At 34.3% G+C, this 26,030-nt stretch overlaps 1 protein-coding gene across 5 annotated transcripts in view; it reads right to left on the bottom strand.

Moving 5' to 3' along the window:
* The window catches only part of Kcnt2 (potassium sodium-activated channel subfamily T member 2), a 349,821-nt gene that overhangs the window by 216,379 nt on the left and 107,412 nt on the right, over positions 1 to 26,030 (bottom strand). For 3 of the 5 annotated variants that reach the window (XM_029539119.1, XM_021197656.2, XM_021197657.2), the window contains exons 4-8: positions 23,525 to 23,573; positions 20,765 to 20,824; positions 9,507 to 9,581; positions 8,361 to 8,444; positions 1,816 to 1,910 (exon numbers count right to left, since the gene is read on the bottom strand). In XM_029539119.1, the coding sequence (XP_029394979.1) occupies positions 1,816 to 1,910; positions 8,361 to 8,444; positions 9,507 to 9,581; positions 20,765 to 20,824; positions 23,525 to 23,573 (363 nt within the window). Of the gene's footprint in view, positions 1 to 1,815; positions 1,911 to 8,360; positions 8,466 to 9,506; positions 9,582 to 20,764; positions 20,825 to 23,524; positions 23,574 to 26,030 lie in introns of all 5 variants that reach the window. The other 2 variants (XM_029539117.1, XM_029539120.1) reach the window with 1 other exon arrangement.

Genomic DNA, 26,030 nt, shown 5'->3' with positions numbered 1-26,030 from the left:
ATTACATATTTATTTTTGCCTGCATTGAGTAGTCATCAACTATGGTATAACTGAACTACAATCCCTAGACACAATATGTCTTTACCAAATTCATTTTATATTGTACCTAAAAATTATTGATTTTTACTTCAGAAATTATCAAACCTCAGTAAAATTAGACTTTCCACATGGAGGTTTTAATTTTGTAAATTCCTTAAGGTAAAAATTATTAATAAAATAATGTGCATATTCTTTCAATTAAGAATTTTTAGTGGCATTGCTTCAGAAATCACTTAATTTAATAAGACCTTTCAGTACTGTGTGATGGAATCACTTTTAGCATTTCTATACATTTTATTTATGCAGTTAGATATTTGTCAAGAGAATCAAGAAGGCTGTTTGTGAAAGGTTAAAAGCATTATTCAAAAATTATAGTTAAATGTTAAATATATTATATTCCTTTTCAAGCATAAAAGTCTACAATAAACATATTCAAGATCAATTTATTATTAACAACATACTATTAATACAAAATAGCTCATTAGCTCTCTTTCCCTCTCCCTCCCCCCCCTCTCTCTCTCTCACACACACACACACACACACACATATATTATACCCATGTCTGCATACACACATCTATAGGAATGTTTGTTTCTAGCAGATGTAGCTGTGTGTGTTTAGATTGATTGTTACTAACTCCAAATTAGCTATGTTTCATTCTAAATAGGCCACAGAGCTTACATACAAATACAAACAGCATCTATATCTTCTGTAAAGCAAACACTATTCCACTCAATTTTTGACCTTTTTAACTCTTGCAAAAGATATTCCTGAATCCAAACATATAACATATCATTTCATATTGGAAAACTCTGTAATATTAAGCATGACTTCCAAAAGAGAAAATAATTTCAAGTCATAATAACCCAAAGTGCCAGGCCTCATAGTTCAAAGCCAAGAGTCTTGCCACTGCTTTGTAACCATGGGTTTTTTCACTCTGCTTCTTTGTTCCCAAAATAATGACTCTGAGACTTAATTATTTATGAATAAAAACCTAGGCCATGAGCTTTGGCTCATTTTCTGACTAGCTTGTACCTAACATAACTTGTTCATTCTAGTCTATGTCTGCCTTCTGTGTTTATTCTAGTCATACGGTTGGTTACCTCTCCTTGGTTTTATGTGTTCAACTACCTCAGAGTTCAGGGTGAATCTCCTGCTCTTCAGTCTTTATCAGAATTCTATTTGTCTCTCTATGTGATGTTCCACCTTCTATTTCCTGACTCAGCTAATAGGCCATCAGATTTTGATTGACAGGTAATGCTCCCACACAGTATTAATAATTTCTTTCTTTAGTTCTCCCTTTTAGTCCATTGTTACATCTTTCTCTAACAATGCATTCCAGCAGGTCCCACAGTAAAACAATGTGCAGAAACAGAGGTGTATGTGGTGAGTGATAGGTATTAAGGATATCTTCAAGAATGTTTCTGCTCTGAAGAAAACAGAGGGAGGAGGCTGCCTGTATGTCAATGATTTGAAGGAAAAATAGTTGTTTGACAACTATGCCATATGGACCAAATCCTTGTGACTTAGCTGTTTACCTTTGAGAAAATGTCAAAGTTTCAGTAAATCCCAAAGTCACATGATACATGTGCTTTCTTGTTTTGTTTGTAAAACTAAGAAAAAAACTTCATTTTAATTCTGTAGATGAGCTTTTCATGTATTACAGTAAAGCTTATCTTTAAAATAGCCAAATATTGATGAAATTGATTTATAATACAGTTCCCATAAAAAATTTAATAATATAAAAAATAAGAGGGAAGCTATATATGATCTTACCAAGTGAAGATAAGGCATAGTAATGTAGATATCAAAATCAAAACTTGATTAAACATTGCAGATTGTGTACGCTGAATGGCTCTATGAAGATCATTCTAGAATAAAAGAGAAGCATATTATAAATTTTGATAAATACTAAATACACTTGAAATTGTCAAGTATCCACTATACATAATTTATATATTTAAATGAACTTAACAGTATCTTATCATCTTATATGGATCTAGACATAATTTATGGTACAATTCATGTTACAAAGATAAAATATGGAAAGAACCATAAAGCGCTAAAATTCAGCTCATTGCTTTGCAGAAAGCAGAATACATGTTGCAGTTATAAATCACAGGCACATCACACACTGTATGATGGTACAGGCTATACCCTTAGTATTCAAGAGTCTAAGAAAGGGAAATTGTGAGTTCAAACTCAGGTTTGGACTATGTAGCCAAAGGCCATCTCAAACAGAACTAAACCAAACAAACCAAACAAACAACCCCTCCCCCAAAACCCAGATGAACACCTCTTTCAATGTTAATGACTTCTCACAGACAAAACAAATGCAGCGTTTCAGAAAAAATTATTTATCAATGAAGGAAGCAGTAAATGGTAACTGGAAGTAAAATTAAAACTCACTAATAGACAATTACAAGAATTAGAGGAGTCTGTAATATAGGAAAGGAAACATCTTTCAATTAGCAAATATTAGTAGTTTTTCTGTAGTACTAATTTTAAAATAAATATAAATTAAGATGTAGGACACATGTAGTACTCCCCAGGCAATATAGGGTTTTGGAAGGTAACTTGAAAAAATAGATCAATATACCAAAGTATGTTATTTCTATCCATGTCTATATACATTCATAAAATAAGCAGTTACTGAAAAATCAGAATTTAATCATTTAAAATCAACTGAAATGGACACTAGTAGTTACATATGCTTATATTTATTGTAAATTTGTATTTGTTAAATAAAATAATTATATTTACTACTATTAAAATACAATCTGCAATATAATAATAGTTCAAAACTGATGTGTCTAAATAATAGTTTAGGAATATTGATTAAATATTATTAAAATGAAATATTTAACAGCAAAGCAATTTATCCACTTCAACACAGTATGTGACAATTTCAAATAAAAGTTATTGAAATATAAAAATAATTAAAATATTAAGTTCATAAGGCATAATTTGGATTCTTCATTATTTTCTCACAATTTTCTGTTAATCTCAAAATTGTAAGAATTCAGTCTCATCCATTTTATAATTATGGAAATATGAGAAAATGAATGTCCTTAAGAAAATGATCTCAGTTCGTCATTGTAATTTTCTGTTGTGCATTAAAGAAAACTGCCCAAGTCTGTTATGAAAACAAATACCTATGTTTATTGGTCAGAATTTCATCTCTCATTCTTTTGAATCTTGGAGCAGAAGAGGCAATGATCTGAAAAACAGTCAGAACTTCACCATCCAACAGTCGGAAAAAGCAAGCTACCATAGTGCAGTGTCATGGGAAGCCTAAACTAGCCTTGTAAATGGCCTGTTACTGATTATGAGTTCCTGACATTGAGAGGTTATTTTTTCCAACAGCTAATTACATAGCAATGCACAAAGATTTATTTGATTCTGTGAGCAGTTTTTTCATTAGCAATTTTTGCAGTCAACTGGTTCTTCTTTGGGTCAGTCAACTGGTTCTTCTTTGGGTCAGTCAACAGGTTCTTCTTTGGGGCAGGGAAGACAGCAGGAGCTGATCCACAGGACATGTTTACCCACCCTTTGCTACCATTGGCCCTGTGCTTTCCTAAGAAACGTGGACTTACTTCAGATAAGTATTTAGAAACATTCATCTGCTGCAAATGCCCAAATGTTATGCTAATAATTCTCTAGCCAAAGCTTCTGACATAATGTCTGCTTAAAGGTCATTTGAGTGAAAAACAAGTGTTAATGCTAACAAGTGTAATTTCCAAGAAATGCAATCAATATTACTAAACACTACACACAAAAGATACAATACCATACATGTCATATGTATGTATATATGTGTGTGAATATTTTCCCAAGAAGATTGCAATTACATTATCTTCTTTTAAGATGAAGACATTATCAGAGAAATTCAATCAAATGCCCGTCAAAGTCTTTAGTATTCAGTAGGTCTGCTGTGGAGACCTCATGTGTTTCAACATTTGGTCTCTAGCTGGTACACAAATCTCAAAAGTTGTGAGAACCATATTCTTGTATTTAAAATGTATATCTTGCGTGTGTGTTAAGGGTATATGTGTACATGTGTGCACATAAGAATACTATGTCTCCTCTCTGAGTGCATGTGCTTATGTATCATGGCCCTTGTATGAATGTTGGAGGACAACGTGCAGGAGTTCAATCTTTCCTTCAGCCACATGGATAGAACTCAAGGGTGGTGTGTGTTTTCCCCCACTGATCCATATCTTTCTTGTCCTGCAGTGGAATCCATAGGATATGGATCTTTGCTGAAAAAATCAATCACTTGGGACATTTAGACTTAAAATAGTTTAATCCCATTTCCTGTTCACTCCCTGTTTACTGACTACAAAAACAATGTTACAAATCATATAACGCTGGCCATACCTTCCACACCTTGATGGAATAGCTTCTAGAACTATAAACCAAATAAACACTTCCTTCATTGATCTGTTTTGTATTAGGTGTTTGATTGCAGTAACAACAAAACAAGCAAACAAACAAAAAACAGTTGGGTTGTTAATTTGATATTTTGTATTAATTGTCAAACTAATGTGGGACAGCCTTCAATTCTGTGCCAGAGAACTTCTAAATGTTTTAGGCAGAACTTAATGAACTTTTCTGGTGGCAGTGTTGAAGAACAGAGGCTCCACATTACAAGATTTCACAGGGGAACAAGAACTCTATAGAGAACAGGGCTGGAGGCCATTGGTATGATATTCTGAAAGCAAATCTAGAAGCCTGTTGCTTATGCCCTGATATGTTAATGAGTCTGAATTTTAAATTAATAAACCAATATGTTTAGTACAGGAAAGTGTAAGACATGATAATATACGGACAGGGACACTGCAGTAATATTGACTGTTCTTGTACAGGTTATTTTGAGGAAGTGCAACAACTAGAGCAAAAGAAAATTTTTTTTTTAATGTGTCATTTAAGGGTGAAAGAACTGAACTTAAAGTTGAAGGCTAGGCCGCTAAAAAGCAGCTGTAATTGTTAAACAGATTAGCACCGCAGACAGCAACCAGAGGCTCTGTCCAGGGTCAGCACACAAAGCAGCTGCTTCCCCAGCTTGGAAGAGGCACAAATTGCCAACCTCATCAAGTAGCACTGGTTTTGCAAACATGAAAGATGCCAGGCTGAGGGGTCACATACTCTCAAACTATGATTTTCAATAGATACTGAGATCAGGAAACTCATCGTAGGAATGGTGTACTTGAAAGGAGGACCTGAGAGGTTAGTGTGAAGTGAAGGCAAGATTTAGGTTGCAGTGGAAAAGCAGCATGTGAAAAAATGGCCAGACACACTCAGAAGTCTGCTAAGAAAAACAGTAGGCATGCAATGACCAGCTCAAGAAAGAGTAATGAGGTTATATGTTCTACAGGTAGTAGCTATTGATATCAGGATTATTATTACTTGAACTGAGCAAATTGCAGTATGAACCTCAGGTGTTGCATATAAACCTTTGTTATGCCCAGATCTGGAGACCTCCAAAAGACTACCAGGGACCAAAGTTCCGATGCAAGCACACTAGAGTCTTTATTTGAGTTCAGACTCAGGTCGCAAACCTTCCTGATGCAACAGGTTAGGAAAGTGATACCCAGGACTAGGGGCTTAGGGATTATATAAGGAAGAAATTACAGGCAAGGGCTTTTAAGCATTGGAGTTACATGATTGTGTACATCAGTAAAGGAATGTTGGCCTTTACACTGATTAGTGCAAATCACAAGGAGAGACCACACACCTAAAGGAGACATCTTGATCTGAGAAGGACTTATGTTTTCTTAACTCATCCTGTTATTATCTATCCTGTTACTGTGAACTGGCCACAGCTGTTATGTCTATTTCTAACTGCTGAGAACACTGTGATCTCTTTCCCAGAGCCCAGGGTTAGGGGCCATGTCACTCTGAGGACAAGCAACTTAAAATAGAGTTTGGAGAGCAAGATGAAACTATCCTACTACTTTGGCCTCTTCATTCTCCCTTTCTACTAGTGACTTTAGAGGTCAATCTTGGGATCTTTGAGATCTGGATTGTCTGTACTAATTTGTTGGTAATGTGACTTCATCACCAACAATTGAATAATTCCCAATCTCCCTTTTATATATTGTAAAAGTTTGTTCATAATGTATGGTTCAAAGATAAGGAGAAGCAAAAGAATAACTAAGGGTCCCATTAAAGTAGAAATATGAGATATTAACCCGGGCAAGGTGGGTAGAATCAAATAGTGAGTGGTACCATCTTTTGGACTCTTCCCATTCCCTCTGGTGTCTGCCTATATTCTCCCTAACTTTAGCCAATGATTCTTGAATAACTCCAGAAGGGTTGATATAGAAAAAAACACTTTTCATGTAAAGTGGCACGTAGTCGCTCCTGTTGTAGGAAGATTAAGTCTGGTTCTCGCTTATTCTGTAACTCTCCTTCAGCAAGAGAGTCGTTGTTGCACTCCAAATCAAAGATGGATTTGTCTAGGTGCTGAATGTCCTTATCTATGTCCGCCTTTAAACTATTGCAATTCTTCTCCTGTAATGTTAGTGCACCTATTCCAGTGCCAGCTTTGGCTAGAATTTGACCTGTACCTAGAATTAAAGCTAAGGTTAAAGATAGGGGTTCTCGATATTGTCTTATAAGTTCATCCTCAATGAGCCCTACTAAAGCTCTTAGCACTGCTTCTTTCAAATAATAGGTTATACAGAGCACTAATTGAACCAATATACAGAGCCCTCTCAAGGTAGAGAAACTGAGAATTTCTCCCACTGAACAGGTCCACCATGCCTGTTAATGAGGAATAATGCATTTAGAATTAACTATGGGAATGGTTGGATTGCAAGAGTGTTGGTGTGACAAAGGGACCTTCCAGACTTACCCTGTCCTCATATAGTCTGGAGGGTTAAACCTGGGCATTCCTGTGACCATCTGCACATAGAGTCCCTTTCAGGAACATTCTCAGCTATTAACCCAATGTCTTCATAAAAGGTGGATGGGGGCTAGCATTACAGCACAACCAACAAGAGATGGTAAGTTTGGGCTTGTAAACATTCAGTATTTGGAAGATTTTAACATCATTGACCAAGAGGGGATGTGGTTATTTAGGGGGAAGTTCTGGAACCGAGGTTCCATGTGATTAGATAGCTGGATGTAAGGTCTTCAGGATGGGGTCAACACCGGTTTAGGGTTTGTCAGAACCTGATTTGGGCATACTGTTGCTGGTGATTGGCTTGCAATTGGCCTTATTAAGAGGTTGACTGTAAAGAGTAATTCAGGATGGCTACCTCCGGTGGTGTGGAGCCCAAGGCCTCAAGACTTCCCGTCTTCCCATCCCTTAGATTGTTTTCCCTTGTTAGTGAACCTGAGCAAAACTATTTTTTTTTATTGGATATTTTCTTTATTTACATTTCAAATGTTATCCCCTTTTCAGATCTACCCTCTGGAACCCCCTATCCCATTCCCTCTTACCCTGCCTCTAGGAGGGTACTCCCTCACCCACCCACTTGTCTCTCTACAATGATAAGATCTTCCTTTGACACTCTTCAATCTCTATTTCCAGTGACTGATGTTTCACATGTTTCCTCAAGAAATAGTAAGTAGGTTATGTGTGGTACAGATAGTAGCTATTGATATCAGGATTATTATTTGAACTGAGTGAATTACAGCACGAACCTCTGGTGTTGCATATACCCCACAAAGTGGAGGGAGAACCTATCGAGACCAAATCCAGAGGTTAGGCATTCCCCCCCCCCCCGGGTTAATGGATGGTGCACCCATCTCCAAAATTTTAACCCAGAATTGCTCCTCTCTAAAGGAAAGAAAGGGACAAAGAATGAAACAGAGACTGAAGGAAAGGTCATCCAGAGACTGCCCCACCTGGGGATCCATCCCAAATGCAGACACCAAACCCAGACACTACTGCTGATGCCAAGAAGTGCTTGCTGACAGAAGCACTGTCTCCTGAGAGCCTCTGCCAGATCCTCACAAATACAGATGCAAATGATCGCAGACAACCATTGGTGTGAGCACTGGAGGAGTTAGGGGAAGGACTGAAGGAGCTGAAGGGACCTTATCTGGCAACAGTAGTTTACTACTAAATATTTAAATAAAACTATTTAAAACAGTGAATTATGGTGAAAGTATAAAAATGAAAACATTTGAAATTTCAATAACTATAACAATAAATCCTCCATAGTAAGCAAATTTACAAGAGTAGACAGAACGTCAAAGGACAAGATTAAAGGCCAAATAGCCTTCTTCTTCTACAGAAACACTGAGAATAAGAAAAACATAGTGGACATCATCATATTTTTCTTTTAAACTTTACTGCTATTACTTACAATCATATTTTCCAAGGCGTGTTTGGCAAGCCAACAATTTAGAAAAACTGGAACAAATAGATTTCTTAAAGTAGGCCAGAATATCTGAAAAATAAGCAAAAACCCCTAAACTTTTATCTCACAGAAAGAAATGATATCAAGTAGATTAAAAAGAAATGTAAAACAGAATAAAAGTTAATAAAATAAAGATTTGAAACAGCACCAAATACTTTAAAATCAACAGTAATGAATAGTCTTTCACTCATTGCTAAAGTCATTCTTGGGGAAATTATTAAAGGCTCATAAAGTAAGAGGCTTCACAGATGTCAGACACAACCTTGCTGATTCTATTAAGTCTTACAATATGTTTTTTTATATTGCTATTCCTTTACCTGAGGTGGTAATGTGTTACAAGGCTGTCTTAACTTTCAACCAATTTAAATGACATTGAGAAACTTGTAGTCACATGCAGTCACTTGTACTTAGTTAACTCTTCAGTTAATCTAGTTCCAGCTCTGTCTGCAGATAAGTCACTCAAACTATAAGAAGTGAAGAGCAGCTTCCAATGATGACTTATGTTCTCTTTTTTTTTTTTCAAGAAAAGTCCAAACACCCCTAATTTCAAACATAATTGCTATATCAAATTGATACTAGAACCTAATTTTATGAGTGAGATCCTCATGGTTACAAACATATGGCATGACAGTGGAACCGAGTAACTGTAGCATAGGATTATTGCAAGGGAAACTGAGGACTCTGAGGAGGAGCTGGCCACTTGGCTCTAGTGAAGAACCAAACTGGATAAACTCCATAGACAAACTAGATATGAACATGCTCACATTATAAAAAATGTGGTAAATATCTCACATAATCAGCTTCTATCTTTAACCTTCTACAATATAAGTAATGTAATTTTAAGGATCTTTAAACAATACTGGCGTTTGTTTAAATGATACCTCTGCACTGTATAATTCTCTAGTAGGTTTCATTAAGTTATTGTACTGAAACATACTAGATTTCACTTAACTATACAATTCAGTCACCATACTGACTTTATGCAAAGTCTGAAGCCATGCCTTTTAGCATTTATTATGTAGAAGTATTTAGACATAGAGAATTTATTTAAATCTAGTGACAAATAATCCTTTTTAAGATGCTAATACTTACTGAGATGATGAAGGGGACTGCATTGATTATTTCCAAGATGAATGGAATTCGTAAAATCTGCTCCCAGATATTTCCCTATAAATAAATGTTGAATAAAAGCAAATGTCAGAGAAGTTCCAGGACACCGAATTTCTCTAGTAATACAGACACCTTTATTAACATATTATTGAATCTGTATAGGATTGTAGAAATGACTTATAAACTAATTTAACAGAATTGTGCTCTATGGTTTTGTACTGGTAGAACTAGAGTAATTATCTAAAGTAGACCAGGCATAGTGTATATAAGATTTATCCGTAATAGGCTCTAAAACAAGTTACTAATAAATAAAGTACTCTTAAAGGCACCAGAATAAATTGCCACAATTTGTTTCCACTATCAAAATCTGCTAACTTCTTGTAAGGTATCTTAGGTCTTTTGTAAATCTAGTTACAAGTTGGTTAACTAGCATTATTTTTAAATTTAATAAAAATTAAAGATTATTTAATCACGCATATTTTATTCTCCATATCACCACTGTGAAATTAATAAGAACTGATTGTCATAATTGTCATAGAGCCCAGTGAATAATAAATATATGGGTCCTCTTAATTTCAAGAAATGTTATGACAATATTAAAATGGCCACAGAGATCATGAGGTTGTGAAAACCTTTGAATTATGCAGATGATAAAGGTGCCCATTAAAGTTACCTTGATACTTAAGGTCTGGGTATGGTCTGCATATGCTTGCCCTGTACTGGAAGCTGTACAGAGCCTTAATGGAGAAATGAATCAAGCCTTAGGTAAGAAGGATTGACTTTGAAGGGAAAGAATATCACCTTTGTGGTATCCCAGTTAGTTCCATCCGGACAGGTTTTCACAATAAGAGCAGCACAAGCATGTGAACACCCCTGGCTTTTTGTCTCAACATTTCCTTATTATAATGTGAACCAACACGGAGACCTTGAATAAGGCAAATCAATCAAGCTCCCTAACAGGATTTTCAGACTTCAAGTCAGTATGACAGAGTCATCTTTTCCTCTATGAAATACCTAGTCTTACAGACCAATACTATATCTCATAGCAAATCCTCAGAGTGTCCTCAAAGTATTTAATGTATGAAGAGATCTATGCACTGGAAAAACTATCAGAAAACTGGATTGCCTACACTTTCCAGTTATCATTTAACACTAGATATAAATGAAAAGTTGTCACTATTTCTGAAGGGTTCACTATTTCATTACATTGCTGTGGTATAAGTATGCCCATATCCCCAAAGCATTGTGCTATATCATCTACTTCCTAGGTGCTGAGATATTAAAATGTCTGTCATGTTATATCCAATGTAAGATAGTCAGGTGCAGCTGGGAAATGGGAGTAGCTGGAGATCTTTTCTGGATAGAATGTTATGAGTTAAATGAAACCTTTCTCCGAATTTCAGGCTAAGTGAAAAGGACTCAAAGGAATCACTTAGCTTCATGCAGACTTGAGGCTATATTTAGCCTATGCCTAACACATGAGGAAAAATTAGAAAAGCAAAGAAAATGAATGCTAGGCTAAGAACAAGCCACAATTCCTTTAATTTTAAGACAATCATTTAATGGAGTTAGATACAGAAAAAAAAAAAAAAAAAAGGAAACTAATCTCATTTAAAGAGGTTTACCCTCACAAAATCTATGACTGGGGTGACAGGGAACTGGAACAGATGGGAATTTCAGGAGCCCACATCTTTACAAGACCCTGAGAAGAAAGCTTGAGCCACTGCATGAGGGACCTTCAACCCAAAGTCCAAACATAGCCATGGAAGCTATCACAGAAAGTGGGGAAGTGCTTGCCCTTATCATTCCAAAGGATGTCAGATTGCAGTGGAGATCCAGACCACAGTTCCCTCTTGGCTTTCTTCTGCCCTGGGGTACCAAGCAAGTTGGAGTCAAACAGAATGGAAATGGAACTTAGGAAGCGAATAACGATACGGGGGTATCTGACCTGAGCACAATACACAGTGTTCTTGCATTACACAATTATATATATAAATTCATCATTCTGTCCAATTAGCACGAACCAGAAGGAGGCTGCATGGACATAGAGAGGTATAAAATGTCCAGATTTTCCATACTGATACTGACTCAAACTTCTCAAAACCTCTAGTTTTAACTTATTTTACTGATCTCAGATTATACTTTTATTTTACAGACTAATAATTTTTCTATCAGTACACAAACAATTACAATTACTTTGCTAGTCTCTGAGAAACACTGGAAAAACTTAAATTTAGTTCATGGTAATTTATCTCCTAACAATTATCTCAGTTTAAAACACAATGGAGTACGACTCAGGTATTAAGAACAATTAATTTATGAAATTCTTAGAAAAATTAATAGATCTGGAGGATATCATCCTGAGTGAGATAACCCAATCACAAAGAACACACAGGAGATGTAATCTCTGATAAGTGGACATTAGCCCAGAAACTTAGAATACCCAAGATACAATTTGCAAAATACATGAAACTCAAGAAGAAGGAAGACCAACACGTGGATACTTCATTCCTCCTTAGAATAGGGAACAAAAATACCCATGGAAGGAGTTACAGAGACAAAGTTTGGAGCTGAGACGAAATGATGGACCATCCAGAGACTGCCCCACCCAGGGATCCATCCCATAATCAGTCACCAAACGCAGACACTATTGCACATGCCAGCAAGATTTTGCTGAAAGGACCTTGATATAGCTGTCTTTTTTTGGAGGCTATGCCAGTAGCTGGCAACTACAGAAGTGGATGCTCACAGTCATCTATTGGATGGAACACAGAAATGGAGGAGCTAGAGAATGTACCCAAGGAGCTGAATGGGTCTGCAGCCCTATAAGTGGAACAACAATATGAACTAACCAGTACTCCCAGAGTTTGTGTCTCTAGCTGCATATGTAGCAGAAGATGGCCTAGTAGGCCATCATTGGGAAGAGAGGCCCCTTGGTCTTTCAAACTTTATATGTCCCAGTACAGGGGAACACCAGGGCCAAGAAGTGGGAATAGGTGGGTAGGGGAGCGGGTTGGGGGGATGGTACAAGGGACTTTCGGGATAGCATTTGAAATGAAAATGAAGAAAATACCTAATAAAAAATTGAAAAAAAAATCACGATTCATTTTTTAATGATTTTTTTCCTTGAACAATTAATAATGTCTTAAAACAGCCTTCTGATTTGATGGGATTCATTTCTGAATTATCTTTCATTTTAGGGTACAAGGTTCTTTCTAAATTTCTGTTTCTACTGTGTAGAGAATGAAATCCAAGCCCAAGTTATGTTGTACCATGAAGATTTACAGTTTTAACTCTAAATACCAGTTTAGTTTGTAGTATGCTCTTTCTCCATGATAAAATCACCCACTGCTTCATCCATATTAAATTTTGCAGCTCCCCAGAGCTGGTAGACTTGTATACTTGTGTATTGCTGCTCACATTTCTTATTCTGGATAAAATGCATTTCTCCCACAAAAGAGTTTGTAACATGAATTGCATTTATTTATGTACTTACTGGGGCTAAAGTAAGTAAAAAAATAAATAGATGAATCACTAATATTTTATACACCTTCTCCTCTCTTTCATGCAATGTTTTATTTTGTAACTGAAGTATATATCCTGTTAATAACCTACACTGAAAGCCCTTGAAAGAAGTTTATAATTGAAAACTTCTCCGAATGTAGGTAAACACAAATCACCAGACATAAAAACAAATTTCAACAGAAATTTTCTAGAAGAGAGTTTTAAAATGTTCTACCTGCATGTCAAGACTTTTATCTAGGCTTCAGCTACAACTTATAATCAACAATAATCTATGACTTTAAGACATTTGCTTTCTAGCCCAGATCAATATTCCAGCTTTGAAATTCTGACTCAGGTCAAATACTTAATCCACTAGTCCATATTGAGGTCTTGAAATCATAAATGTATGTGTATTGTATGTGTTATGTATATGTATATATGTTGTGTATGTGTGTATGTATGTATATGTATGTATGTATGTATGTATGTATGTATGTATATGAAAGCCAGGTTTATATTTTATTCCTGCTCTCTTGTAGTAAATCAAGCATCTTCAAGAATCCCATTACATTATTCTTTCCTGTACCACGTGAATGTACTGTATAAACAAGACATAAAGTTTTGCAAATAGTGCATGAGAATTTTCTAGTTCACATTTGTTCATTTTCATCTAGTTCTAAGCCACTTATTACTGTATTCCCATCCAATCGTGCCCACTGAAATTTATCTACACTGTCTATATCTGCATTATATTACCAAAAATATATTGCCAATGGACTGATCAAGTATACCTTCACTCGCTAGGCGTGGTGGTGCATGCCTTTAATCCCAGCACCTGGGAGGCAGAGGCAGGTGGATCTCTGAGTTTGAGACCAGCCTGGTCTACAGAGTGAGTTCCAGGACAGCCAGGGCTACACAGAGAAACCCTGTCTCAAAAAAAACACAAAAACAAAAACAAAAAAGTATACTTTCACTCCACTCACTTTAAAACTCTTCAATTATACACACACTTTAACAAGAGTGAGTGCTAATATAGTACAAATACACTATCCTAGTTGGAGTGTATGAGCTGTCTATCCTTACTTTATTTTTAAAAAATTTGAAACCACACTGTAAGAGTCAACATAAACACAGGTTAAGACGGTCTGATCTGTCCCTCACACAAGTGCTTCAAAGGATGCTATCCTTAAATAAAGGCATTATGCCAACCACACCATGGCTGATTCATTGTGTGTTGGGGAGCAGGAGTTGCTTGGTGTGTGTGTGTGTGGGGGGGTGTTGCAGCAACTGAATGAACTTCCCACTGAGGATTAATTTTCATAGTCAAACTGTATAGAGGAATAATGTGTTTATGGCTAAAAAACAACCAGATATTTTCAGTTATATTTGGTTTCCTTAATTTTCAAGTCTCAGGTTATCTTCTGAACTAAGTGATGCATATGTGAATTATCTTCCATAAAATAGTTATTATAAATAAGTATGAAAAATACCCATGAGTTTTACTGGCCATTAGGAATTCCTAGTGGGCCTGCCTCATTAGAATTCACAGGACAAAACTGAATTATGATGAGCAAAGAGAACATGCACTAATGGAATGCCACTATGCAGCAAACTATAAACAATATCCTACAACAAGCAAACTGCCTCTCACAATCATATCAAACACTTATGGCACTTAATTTCTCCTTAACGTTAGAAGCAGAAGTGATTGTTCCTTCCAAGGGATAATTTGCTATCAATTCTACCTGTGTAATGTTAGATTATTCTTACTGGCAAAATTCAATATGATGCAAAGACATTTCATTCCAACCATTGCAATTAGCATGGGCATACTAGTCCTTACTCAAACTGTAACTAAATACATGACAGAAAAGGTACTGGAATTATCACCAAAATAAATGTTGCATAAATATGGCAATCTAGTTTTTGCAAAGCCCAGTGTGAATCTAGGAATTGCATATAAAAATTGTATTCTTTGTGGGTTTTTTTTTTTGTTTTTGAAATTGTATATTTATTACATCTCTCTTCCCTTTCCTCCCTTTAATCCTTTGAGTATAGCCCTCTTCACTCTTCAAATTCATGGCCTGTTTTTTCTTCAATTACTATTGCAAGCATATAAGTTCTTGTATATACATATACATTTCTTAATATAACCTGGTGAGTCCATATAATGTTACTTTTGTATGTATGTTTTCAGGGTTGATTAGCTGTGAACAACCAACTTGAATTCTCTTCCTGGAGAGGACCACCTCTCCTGCTCCTGCCCTGCTTTCTTCAATTGCCTACAGTTAATTGTGTAGAATTGAAGCCTTGTGGATTTTTCACCTGTGTTTTAGTATCCTCTTGTTCAGTTTATGTATAGGCATTCTTGTTAGTGACAGTTTGCTGTCACAGTTGCTGATGTTACTAGGAGACACAACCTCACAGCAAAGTACCTGATCTTTTGGCTCCTAAAATCTTTCTGCCCCCAGTTCTGCAATATTTCTTTAGCCTTGGATGTGTGAGTTAAACATTTTATTCTTAGAGGATTAAAACCAATAATACTTAACTTACATAATGAGAGAATATGATCTTAGAATAGATTCTTATGTTCTTAGAATAGATTTCAAAATCTATAGTAAAGCTTATAGCATTAAATGTATGATTAGCAATATATAAATATCAAACATCAAGGCATGACAATCAATCCAAAATTTTTAGATATACCTGCTACTATCTAAAACATACTTTACCAGTTTATTAAATAAATTATTATGGTGGTATACATCTCAGAGTTAATGCTTGTTAGAATAATCATGGAACAAAAGGCCACAGAAGGAACAAAAGCTTTAAGTGTGAATAATTTTTGTTTTAAAGGTTTGGAAACCATGCTGATGTTTGCTATTGTTTCCTCCTGATGTACTTAAATATATTTGTAAGTAGATTTCCACTTTGAAAGCATTTTATAAAGACAGGTATTCATGGTGCCAGAAGAATAAGAACTTTAATGTTGGACATTTATCTTACACTGCCAAGCAGCTACAAACACTAAGGAAAGGATTGCATGAACACAGACCTATACTTCTAAGTAAGGGAAAATAAGGTTCATCATGAAATGGGAATTTAATTCATTTTGTGCTAATTTCCAAATGCATTTTAAAATTTTGCTAATTTTCTTCCTTATCTCCATCAAACATTAAACATTTGTTTTCTTTTTAAAAATTATTTCATATTTAGTATAGAATGATGTTGGGAGTATAAATATTTCTTTTACACTGTAATTGATTTTAAATATTAAATATATAAATAACAATCTACAAATATGCATGAGAAATATCTGGGAACTGAATATTTACAGTGATATTTTAGATGTTTGGGTATCAAATAATATGAGGATTAGATAAAATTTGTAATGCGATTAAATAACATTTTTGCAAATATATTTTCTACTTTTCAAAAATCCTGGTTTGTACAAAGGACCATATTTTAGATTCTTGTTCACAGGCCATTGATTGGTATCAATTATTTAATTGATTCATTGCAAAGAAGTTACTCAACACTGTGCTGGCTATTTCAAAAAATATTCATGAATTTGACCAATATTAAAAGATGGAAATGATAATGAATAGAAATTTATCCTACAATTAAAAATTCATTTTAATCCTTACTATTTCCATTGTAAATTCTTGGACGTTACCATATATTTCTCATTCAGCTAGCCATTAAAGTTTATGGGGTCAGAATAGAAATATTATATATTATCAAGCACTGCCTGCTAAGCCTTATAATGTTATTGATAGGAAGTAATTACTTACGAATGTCATCATCATATAACTGCAATGGAAAATTATCCTGAATACGTTTGTATATTTTAAAGAACTTTTTCAATCTGAATTAGAAGTCCCCGGAGAAACGTAGAAAAAAATATTTTAATGTTAACTTTAGTTGAAATTTGAAGGAAATACATTTACAGATAAATATTAATATTTGGCTGTTATGTATCTGCAAATAATCATGCACAAGTGAAAGAGATGTGACTGATTTATCCAAAAAGTCTGCATGTCTACTTAGTTAAATATAAAACTCCTATGCCTTACAATCAATATTTAATACTCAGTTGAAAATGAAACAATTTGAAAGAAAAACCTAATATGTTTATTTTGCAATTTAGGTAGTTGTGAATTTTGAGTTGTCTGTTCATCAGGACAAACCTATAGTTCACATTCTCGGACAGGAGACACGGATTGTTAAAAGTCTCTGCCTTAGAATATCATTGTAATAGTACTTTCGAAGTAATACACGTGACTTTCAGCTTTCTTCTTCTACTTACTGTCAATAGTTCAGTTTCTTTGTCTGGTTTTCTTTTCTTTTCTTTTCTTTTTTTTTTTTATTAGATATTTTCTTCATTGACATTTCAAATGATATCCCAAAAGTCACCTATACCCTCCCCCTGCCCTGCTCCCCAACACACCCACTCCCACTTCCTGGCCCTGGCATTCCCTTGTACTGGGATATATAATCTTCACAAGACCAAGGGCCCCTCCTCCCTATGATGGCTGACTAGGCCATCCTCTGCTACATATGCAGCTAGAGACACAGCGCTGGGGTTACTGGTTAGTTCATATTGTTGTTCCTCCTATAGGGTTGCAGATCCCTTTACCTCCTTGGGTACTTTCTCTAGCTCCTTCATTGGGGGTCTTGTGTCCCATCCAATAGATGACTCTGAGCATCCATATCTGTATTTGCCAGCCACTGGCATAGCCTCACAAGAGATAGTTGTATCAGGGTCCTGTCAGCAAAATCTTGCTAGCATATGCAATAGTGTCTGGGTTTGGTGGCTGTTTATTGGATGAATCCCCAGGTGGGACAGTCTCTGGATGGTCCTTCCTTCCATCTCAGCTCCAAACTTTATCTCTGAAACTCCTTCCATGGGTAATTTTTTTCCCCATTCTAAGGAGGAACAAAGTATCCACACTTTGGTCTTCCTTCTTCTAGAGTTTCATGTGTTTTGCAAATTTTACCTTGGGCATTCTAGGTTTCTGGGCTAACATCCACTTATCAGTGAGTGTATATCATGTGAGTTCTTTTGTGATTGGTCACCTCACTCAGGATGATATCCTCCAGATCCATCCATTTGCCTAAGAATTTCATAAATTCATTGCTTTTAATAGCTGAGTAGTACTCCATTGTGTTCTTCTTCCATCGTTCTTTATCCTTCTTATATTTTCTCTACCAAAGCAATGCAGATAGTCTCCATCATTAGAATGCCATCTCTAAGTCACTTACTCCTTCTAACAGGTTCCTGCCCTAGCCAGCAGACATACTAGATTAAATAAATTTTATTCCTGATGGCGCTCCATTGAGACTGTAAAAATATAAAAGTAATTTTAAAAAGTGTCCATAATCTAATGCTTACTAGTTTATTTCCATACATTTTATTCATCAGATTTACCTTTTCAGGAATTGATCTAATCCTCTAGGAATTTTAAATAAGACTAATGAAAATTAAAATAGAAATAAAACATACCTATGAGAAACTGATTAAATTTGAAAGTAGTACTTTTTCAAAATGTAGGTTGGAAAGGTAATTTTAGCTTGAAACTTGGGAATAAATTGGATAGGAGACAATTATTTTTCCAAAATTAGGCCCTGGTATACTTATGTTGCTATTTGGAGCACTAAGAAAAATTAGTACTATCTACTCTTACATCTTTTCTGTGTAACAATTGTTATGTATCCTTTCGAATTTCTAAATCCTACAAGGTCAACTCTCAAATCCTTGGTTTCTACTTTTCATGTTGATTCTTTTGTTTTTTTGTTTGTTTTGTGTTTTTTGTTTTTGTTTTTCGAGACAGGGTTTCTCTGTATAGCCCTGGCTATCCTGGAACTCACTAGTAGACCAGGCTGGCCTCAAACTCAGAAATCCATCTGCCTCTGCCTCCCGAGTGCTGGAATTAAAGGTGTGCAGCACCACGCCTGGCTCATGTTGATTGTTTGCATGAGAATTTCCTGACTCCCTTTTTCATCTCTGTGAACATGACCTTAGAATTTTAATGAATCTTATAGATCTTAATCCTCACTTTTTAATTTTTATTAACCATTCCAATCGTTTGCATCTCAAATGATATCCCACTTCCCAGTTACCCCTGCACCTACTCCCCATCCCACATCTGCCTTCCCCCTCACCTCTGTGAGTGCCCCTCCCACCCTCACTATACTGCTCTACCACTCCAGCATCCACAGAGATATCAAACCTTCCTGGGACCAAGGGCCTCTCCTCCTTCTTGTTGCAGTCAGGCAAGTCCATCCATTACTACATATGTATCTGGTGCCATGGTTTCATCAAGGTATACTCTGTGGTTGATGGTCTAGATTCTGGGAGAACTGGGGGATCTTCTTAACTGTTTCCACATCATGACTCTCTGTCTACCACAATGTACTATCTCCAAAGACAATTCTATTCTATCTAGATCTTATATTGATTTTCCCTTTTATAATAATTTCAACATTCTTCTTACATTGCTACCAGTCATCTTAATTCAAATAACTTTTTAAAATGGCATTTAATTTCCTTTTTATCATTGATGAAACCAATTATATGGTCATTTGTTTATCTCCTGACTTCATAATTTTTCATCAGGTACTACAATTGACATAGCTTAAATCTCTCTAATTCTCTCTTTAATCTTTTGATTAGGTTGTATTTTTTTGTGTGTGTGTATTTGGTTGGTTGCTTAGCTGAGTTGGTTTTGTTGTTATTGTTGTTTTGGTTTTGTTTAACTTTTTGTTTGTTTTTTTTCTCTTTGTTTTTGGATAGAGCCTCAGGCTAATTTCAGATTTGCAATGCCTTTGTCGAATGCATTGATTTCTTTGGTCCTTCTGTTTCTCTCTCTATAGTCTATAATTATACTGGAGAACAACCATGCCCAACTTCACTATAGATTTTTTTCTAAATTCTGTTTCATTTGTCAACCAAACACATGGTGTTTACTATGAGATGTGTTTTAGAGTTGTGTTACCCAGTGGTTCTAATAAATGTATCCATATTTTAACCAAATATAATTATTTGCCATTCTATCACTTCATATACATATTATTACATGTACTTTACTAATTAATCATCCCAACATCCATGTCTTTTCACATTGCTTTATTAAAATTACTGACAGAAGGGTTCAGACTATTATTGAAGAATATCTATCCTAAGACACAACCCACACACTTATTTTTACTGCTTCATACTTTCTCATTTACATTGTACTTATCTGTATAATTCCTCTAATCATGCCACTTTCTGGATTGTACACTCATTGAGAAAAGAGCCATAAAGGGTATAGTTGATTAAACAGGAGCCCTTCATAAATACTTGTCAACCTGTGTTACCTAAACTGAACTTCACTAGTAATTAAATAATTTATTAAAGTAACTCCTAAAAGATGTAATTGTTTTGTACTTTTTTAAATAAATTAGTAAAAGAGATTGAGAACAATAAATATGTGGACGATTCATCCGCCTCAATAGAAACATGCCTGCAATGGGTAAGTGAGCACACAGGAATTAGGCAAGCACTTCTAAGACACCAAGGAAAATACTACTGTATTACTCTAGTTTTTTAATCACATACTAGAGAGGCTCTGAATAATTAAAGTGGTTTAAGAAGAGCTTGCCTTATCCCCAAGTAAGAATAATAAAAAGAAGAAAACTTGGTAAATGCTAGCACTGAGTTCTATAGTAGAAAACTAATTAGACTCTCTTACCTTATAACTGAGATAACCAAGGAGTATTGTTTCAAATAGACTTATCAATGCCACTGAGACCTAAAAAGTAAATTGTGACCTATGAGAAAAATGCAAGGTAAATAAGATATGCTTTCATTATGTGCTAGTAACTGTACAAAAATATGTAAGATTGTGAACACATATATACAAATATAGATATGTTCATATGATGCATATCTGTGTGAGTGGTACGTAGTACATGAACTTCAGTTTGTACTTGAAGGGACACACATAGTATTGTACTGCCCTCTGTATTGCAGAGAGATTTCATATACTCTTAATGAATAATTTTTACTCATTGTCCTAAATAAAAAATGAGAGTCAAACATACTGACTAAAGTGGCCAAGACATATAAAGACTAGGATTACACCCATTTGCTTTTCTTAACAACATTATTACTCAAATCAGTGTTTCCCTTCAGAAAATCAAAAATAAGTTTCAAATTTAGTAGACTGAATCATTTTATTTCACCTAGCACAATATGTAATGCTAAAGTCTGTGAATTTTCTAAGCATAGACCATCTTAGCAATGCAGGTTGCTTCAGGATTACATAACAACCATGCACAATTGTGACTTTTATGTTTGGCAGTGCTAGTTTTGTGTTATTTGAACAAGCTCCATTCTCTATGTGCTGTAAGGCATACATAATCTTTATAATCACTGTCAGAAAACATTGGAACAAAAAATACATAGAGAAATTCAGAAATTATTCTTCAGTGATATGCTTTTTTATTAATTAAATGGGTTAATTACAGTGTTTTCATTTTATGATGCTGAAAAGTCAAATGCAATATCTCACACTTTCTTGGCAACTGCTCTACCACTGAACTACATCACACCTCCTCATTAGTCCAGTTTTATTATGAAATTTCATTATGTGAAAGTACCATTTCAATAAATGGTTTCATATAAAGAGTAAAATACTTGTCCAATTGAATTAAGAAATAGCAAAATGTATTGACAAGACAGCAAACAGTGTAGGCTCTATCAGTCATATGGGCTTTAATTAACTATTTAGTTTTTCATTGTCAAAAGAGAAAACATGGACCAATAAGAATAACTGTGTTTGAATAAAACTTTATTCATACAAAGAAGTGGAGATTAGAATAAAATACGCAAACATAAATAGGAAATGATTTAAATGTCAACTATATTGTATAATTATGGAATAATCTACTTTATAATCAAGTTTTAGCTTTGTTTCTAACTAAAATAAAACTTTAAAATTTAATTGAACAGTAAATATTAACACAAACAAAATGGACGAATGGCTAGCAATCCCAGTAAAATCTATCCATAGATACATTCAACTTGTCATTCTTATAATAGAAAGCTAGGGATATTTTGATTTTCTCCACAAATCATCTTATGATTACCTATGATATTTTCAAATAGCACATCATTACATGATCTCTGGAAAATACTAAAATTCTATTTTACATACTACTCTGAATAGTGTTTAAGTTAAATAAAAGTAATTTTCAATTTTAATAAAAGCAAATGTATGAATTTATAGAATGTTAATTTATTCTAGTTTTAGGTAAAGAATGATATAGGAGTTACATGAGACGCCATAACACCATATTTCAATGAACCTCTAATATTTAGGAAAGTATTTGCTACTAATTATTTCTATACTAATTGACATTGCAATAAAAGTCAATATAAACCAGTGGTTCTCAACTTAATAATGCTGCACTTCTATAATACAGTACATTATGTTGTAGTGATGCCCAACCATAAAATTATTTTTGTTGCTACTTCAAAACTGTATTTTTGTTACTGTTATCAATCATAATATAAATATTTTTGGAGATAAAGGTTTGCCAAAGTGGTCAGGCCCCACAGGTTGAGAATCACTGATGTAATTAAAGTCAATTAGACAAAAAAATGAAGTGTGCATATTAATTTTTTATTTGTATATATAATCACACTGCATTTTCAAAATCATTCATTACTGTAATTAATGTGGAAAGAACCAACATGCAATTTTCGAGAAATCAAACTCCTGATCTAGGTTTCACTGTACAACAAATAGAAGACAGGCAATAAATCATATTTTTTTCTGCAACTTCTATGTCTTCTTTAGGTTAGTAATCCTATTTTCTATTTAATTTGCACTTTTAGGAAATACTAGAAAGTTAAAAATCACCTATAGACCACAAATATAAGGGAAAGTGACAGGATCTTGCACAAACAATGCTGTTTACCAATTCTGATAAAAACAAGAATTAAGGATAGGCAACTGGAGGAACACTGGACTATAATTCAGAGTTGCTTTCCCATTGTATGTTTTTTCCCTCAAATTCTGAGGACCTATAGCATATTTTCTTTCTTTTCCTTTACACAATCATCCGTGCTGTTTCTAAGTTTATACATTTATTTATATAGATTCTACCACATTCCTCTAGAGAAGAAGTACCCACAATTATAACGTTTGTCTGCTCTTAAAGGAGATACATGAAATATTCAGTGTTAGGGCACGGATTTGCTTGCTTTTTATGTTTTTTTCTAACTTCCTATACTCTTTGAAGTCTAATCCAGATGTGCAAAGAAAGTCTCAAAAGGTAGACTGGAAAAACAAGAAGAAATAAGTCAAGACATTAGCCTGAGATGTGCATTAAGGTATGACATAAGGAAACACAACTTGAACATACACAGAACACGTCTCAATAGTGTTTCTTTGTAAAATATAAATGAATACTAAAATATAGGAATAAATAAACATGTACATAACCTGTAAACCCCATAAAGGTAGACTTCGGTTAACCCAAAATATGTGAGACCTATGGAAAGAAAAATTAAAACTTCAGGTTTTCTAAAACATATGAAAAAGTCCCTTCATTTAAAAAATTGATTATATTTGGAAGTATTAAAATAATAATTAGTGTATAAAAGACAATGATATATAGAAACAAAAATGCAAAATATCAGAGCAATATAATGCATTCAGCTTTTTTACTAATAATTATTTCCACTCAAATAAAAAGACATCATATTTTACCTTACATTTTTATCTTTGTTACTAGGAAATTAAAAACTAAAACAAGCCTTTAGTTAAGAGGATATGGCAGAACAGGAACATTACAAAATTTTTGATCCATTTTCCATTAAAAATTCATTAATGGCTCTTCCTCAAATATAACAAATATGCTATTTTAAAAAGTATTTATATATAAATCTCTCTCTATCTGTCTACATAATAGTTCACATTAGTAATTCTATAAAACATTTAAAAATACACTGTTGTGTATGATTATCTATTATGTCCTATCGTGTAATAACTGTCTATAAGAGTCTTCTTTAAGTGTTATTCTTCCTGAGTTTACCATGTTTAAACTCTCCAGTGACCACAATAATAGAGTCACCATACCACAAATTATACATATAATTAATTGAAATGGAATTATTCATAAAAATAAAATCTACTTGGGAAAAGATGAAAATTGTTGCAAATCAATTTCTATGAAATAAAAACAACCCTTTAATACAAATAAAACCAACTCCCTGTGGTTATGAAAAGTGACATATCTCATAAAGCATTAAACGTGTTTCTAAATACTGGGATTTTCTTTTTATAATACACAGAATAAAAGAACTCTAGTGTTGCCTACTTTAAGAACCTTAAAAGACTATAGAAAGTCATTATGTTGAACATTACTATCTAGAGTTATACAGTGCCACATCTATCTTCCTAAATAACATCTTCAAATACTCCAACCCAAACTTAGGATTTCCTCAAAGCCTTGTGTCCTTTTGCCAGTGCAGATTCCAGGAAGCTGCTTAGAGTCTGTTGTGTTGGCTCCTAGACATCTGCTCCTCGGCATTTTCAAGCAGTTAACTCACTAAATCACTTCAACAACAACACCCACGCCTTCAAGTACATGTAAAATTCATCCACATTAATCTTAATCACACTGACACCTTTATCTAAGATATAGGTTTTATTTTTCATTTTGGCCCTTTGAGATCTTATTAACTCTAAAAATCTTCCAAAATCCAATTGCAGTAACCTTTCATTGCAATAAATCTTAGATCAGGTCCCTCTATCATTCATACCTTTTAACTATAACGACTAAAGCCTCTGACATGGCAGTCTTTCACATTTTCTATGTGTGACATACGTCTTTCTTACTCAGGCCCCTTTCAAATGTCTCTTTCCTCGTCTTAGTATTCTCTTCAGAATTCTTATCAACCTTGTCAGTTCATCTCTTTGGCTTTGTCAAGTCTCACGTTTTCCTTGCTACTCATCACGGCTGAAATTTTATATTTATTTAAAAATAAAATTAACACTTATTTTCCCCAAATTATGAAATATATAACATCAAACACTATTATGGTATTATTCCCTATTATAAACACAGTACCTCACTCAGTACACACAAACAGTCTCGTCAGTCATTATGAATAACAGATGGGGTCAGAAAAGAAAAGATAGTGCTGTGAGTTTACCATCCTTCCCCAAACATTCGTTCTGTGATTTTACTAACATAAGAAACAAGGTACAAACAAAAATATAAGAGAGAAAAGGAAGATGTTAGTACTTTATCAGTTTTTTTTAAAAGATGAGTATTGGGGTTTGAGTGACAGCTCAGAGGTTAAGAGCACTGGACGCTCCTGATGACCCTGTGTTAATGCCAGCAACCACTTGGCAGTTCACAACTGTCTGTAACTACAGTTACAGGAAATCTGATGTCTCTCTTAGCCTCTGAAGGAACCAAGCACATATGTAGTGCACAGACATTCATGTAGATAAAACATCACAGAGAAACTAATAAAGTAAATTTAAGACAGAAATAAAAAAAAATGTATCTCAATTATTTGGTAATAATAAAAGAAAATGTTAAGATGAACACTAAATTATTTTAAAATGTGATTTATAACTCTCATATATATAAGATATAGTTATATCTATGAAGGGTTTTTTATTAGACTGTGATTTTACCTTGACAAACCATGGAAAGAGACCATGGACTGTTTAAACTTAACAATTTTAAAATAAAAAAAGATTTAGAAGAGTTATACCCCATAAGTTTTATAATGTATGAAAGAATCTATATATCTTTAATATTAAAACCAAAATTAATGTTTTTTATTTGATTTACTTAACATAAAATTCAAAAAATATATAGAAAAGTTTATAAAATGCTAGTGGCAGAACTATGAAATATTTAAAAAGTGGTTTTGTCATGAACAAGAATAAGTTACAAACATACAAATTCTTAGATAAATCCCCGCACAAA

This window comes from Mus pahari, chromosome 5, assembly GCF_900095145.1.
Source record: "Mus pahari chromosome 5, PAHARI_EIJ_v1.1, whole genome shotgun sequence".
Classification (NCBI taxonomy): Eukaryota; Metazoa; Chordata; class Mammalia; order Rodentia; family Muridae; genus Mus; species Mus pahari.
The sequence above is the reverse complement of the archived record's forward strand: the minus strand, read 5'-3'. Positions and strand labels throughout refer to the sequence as shown.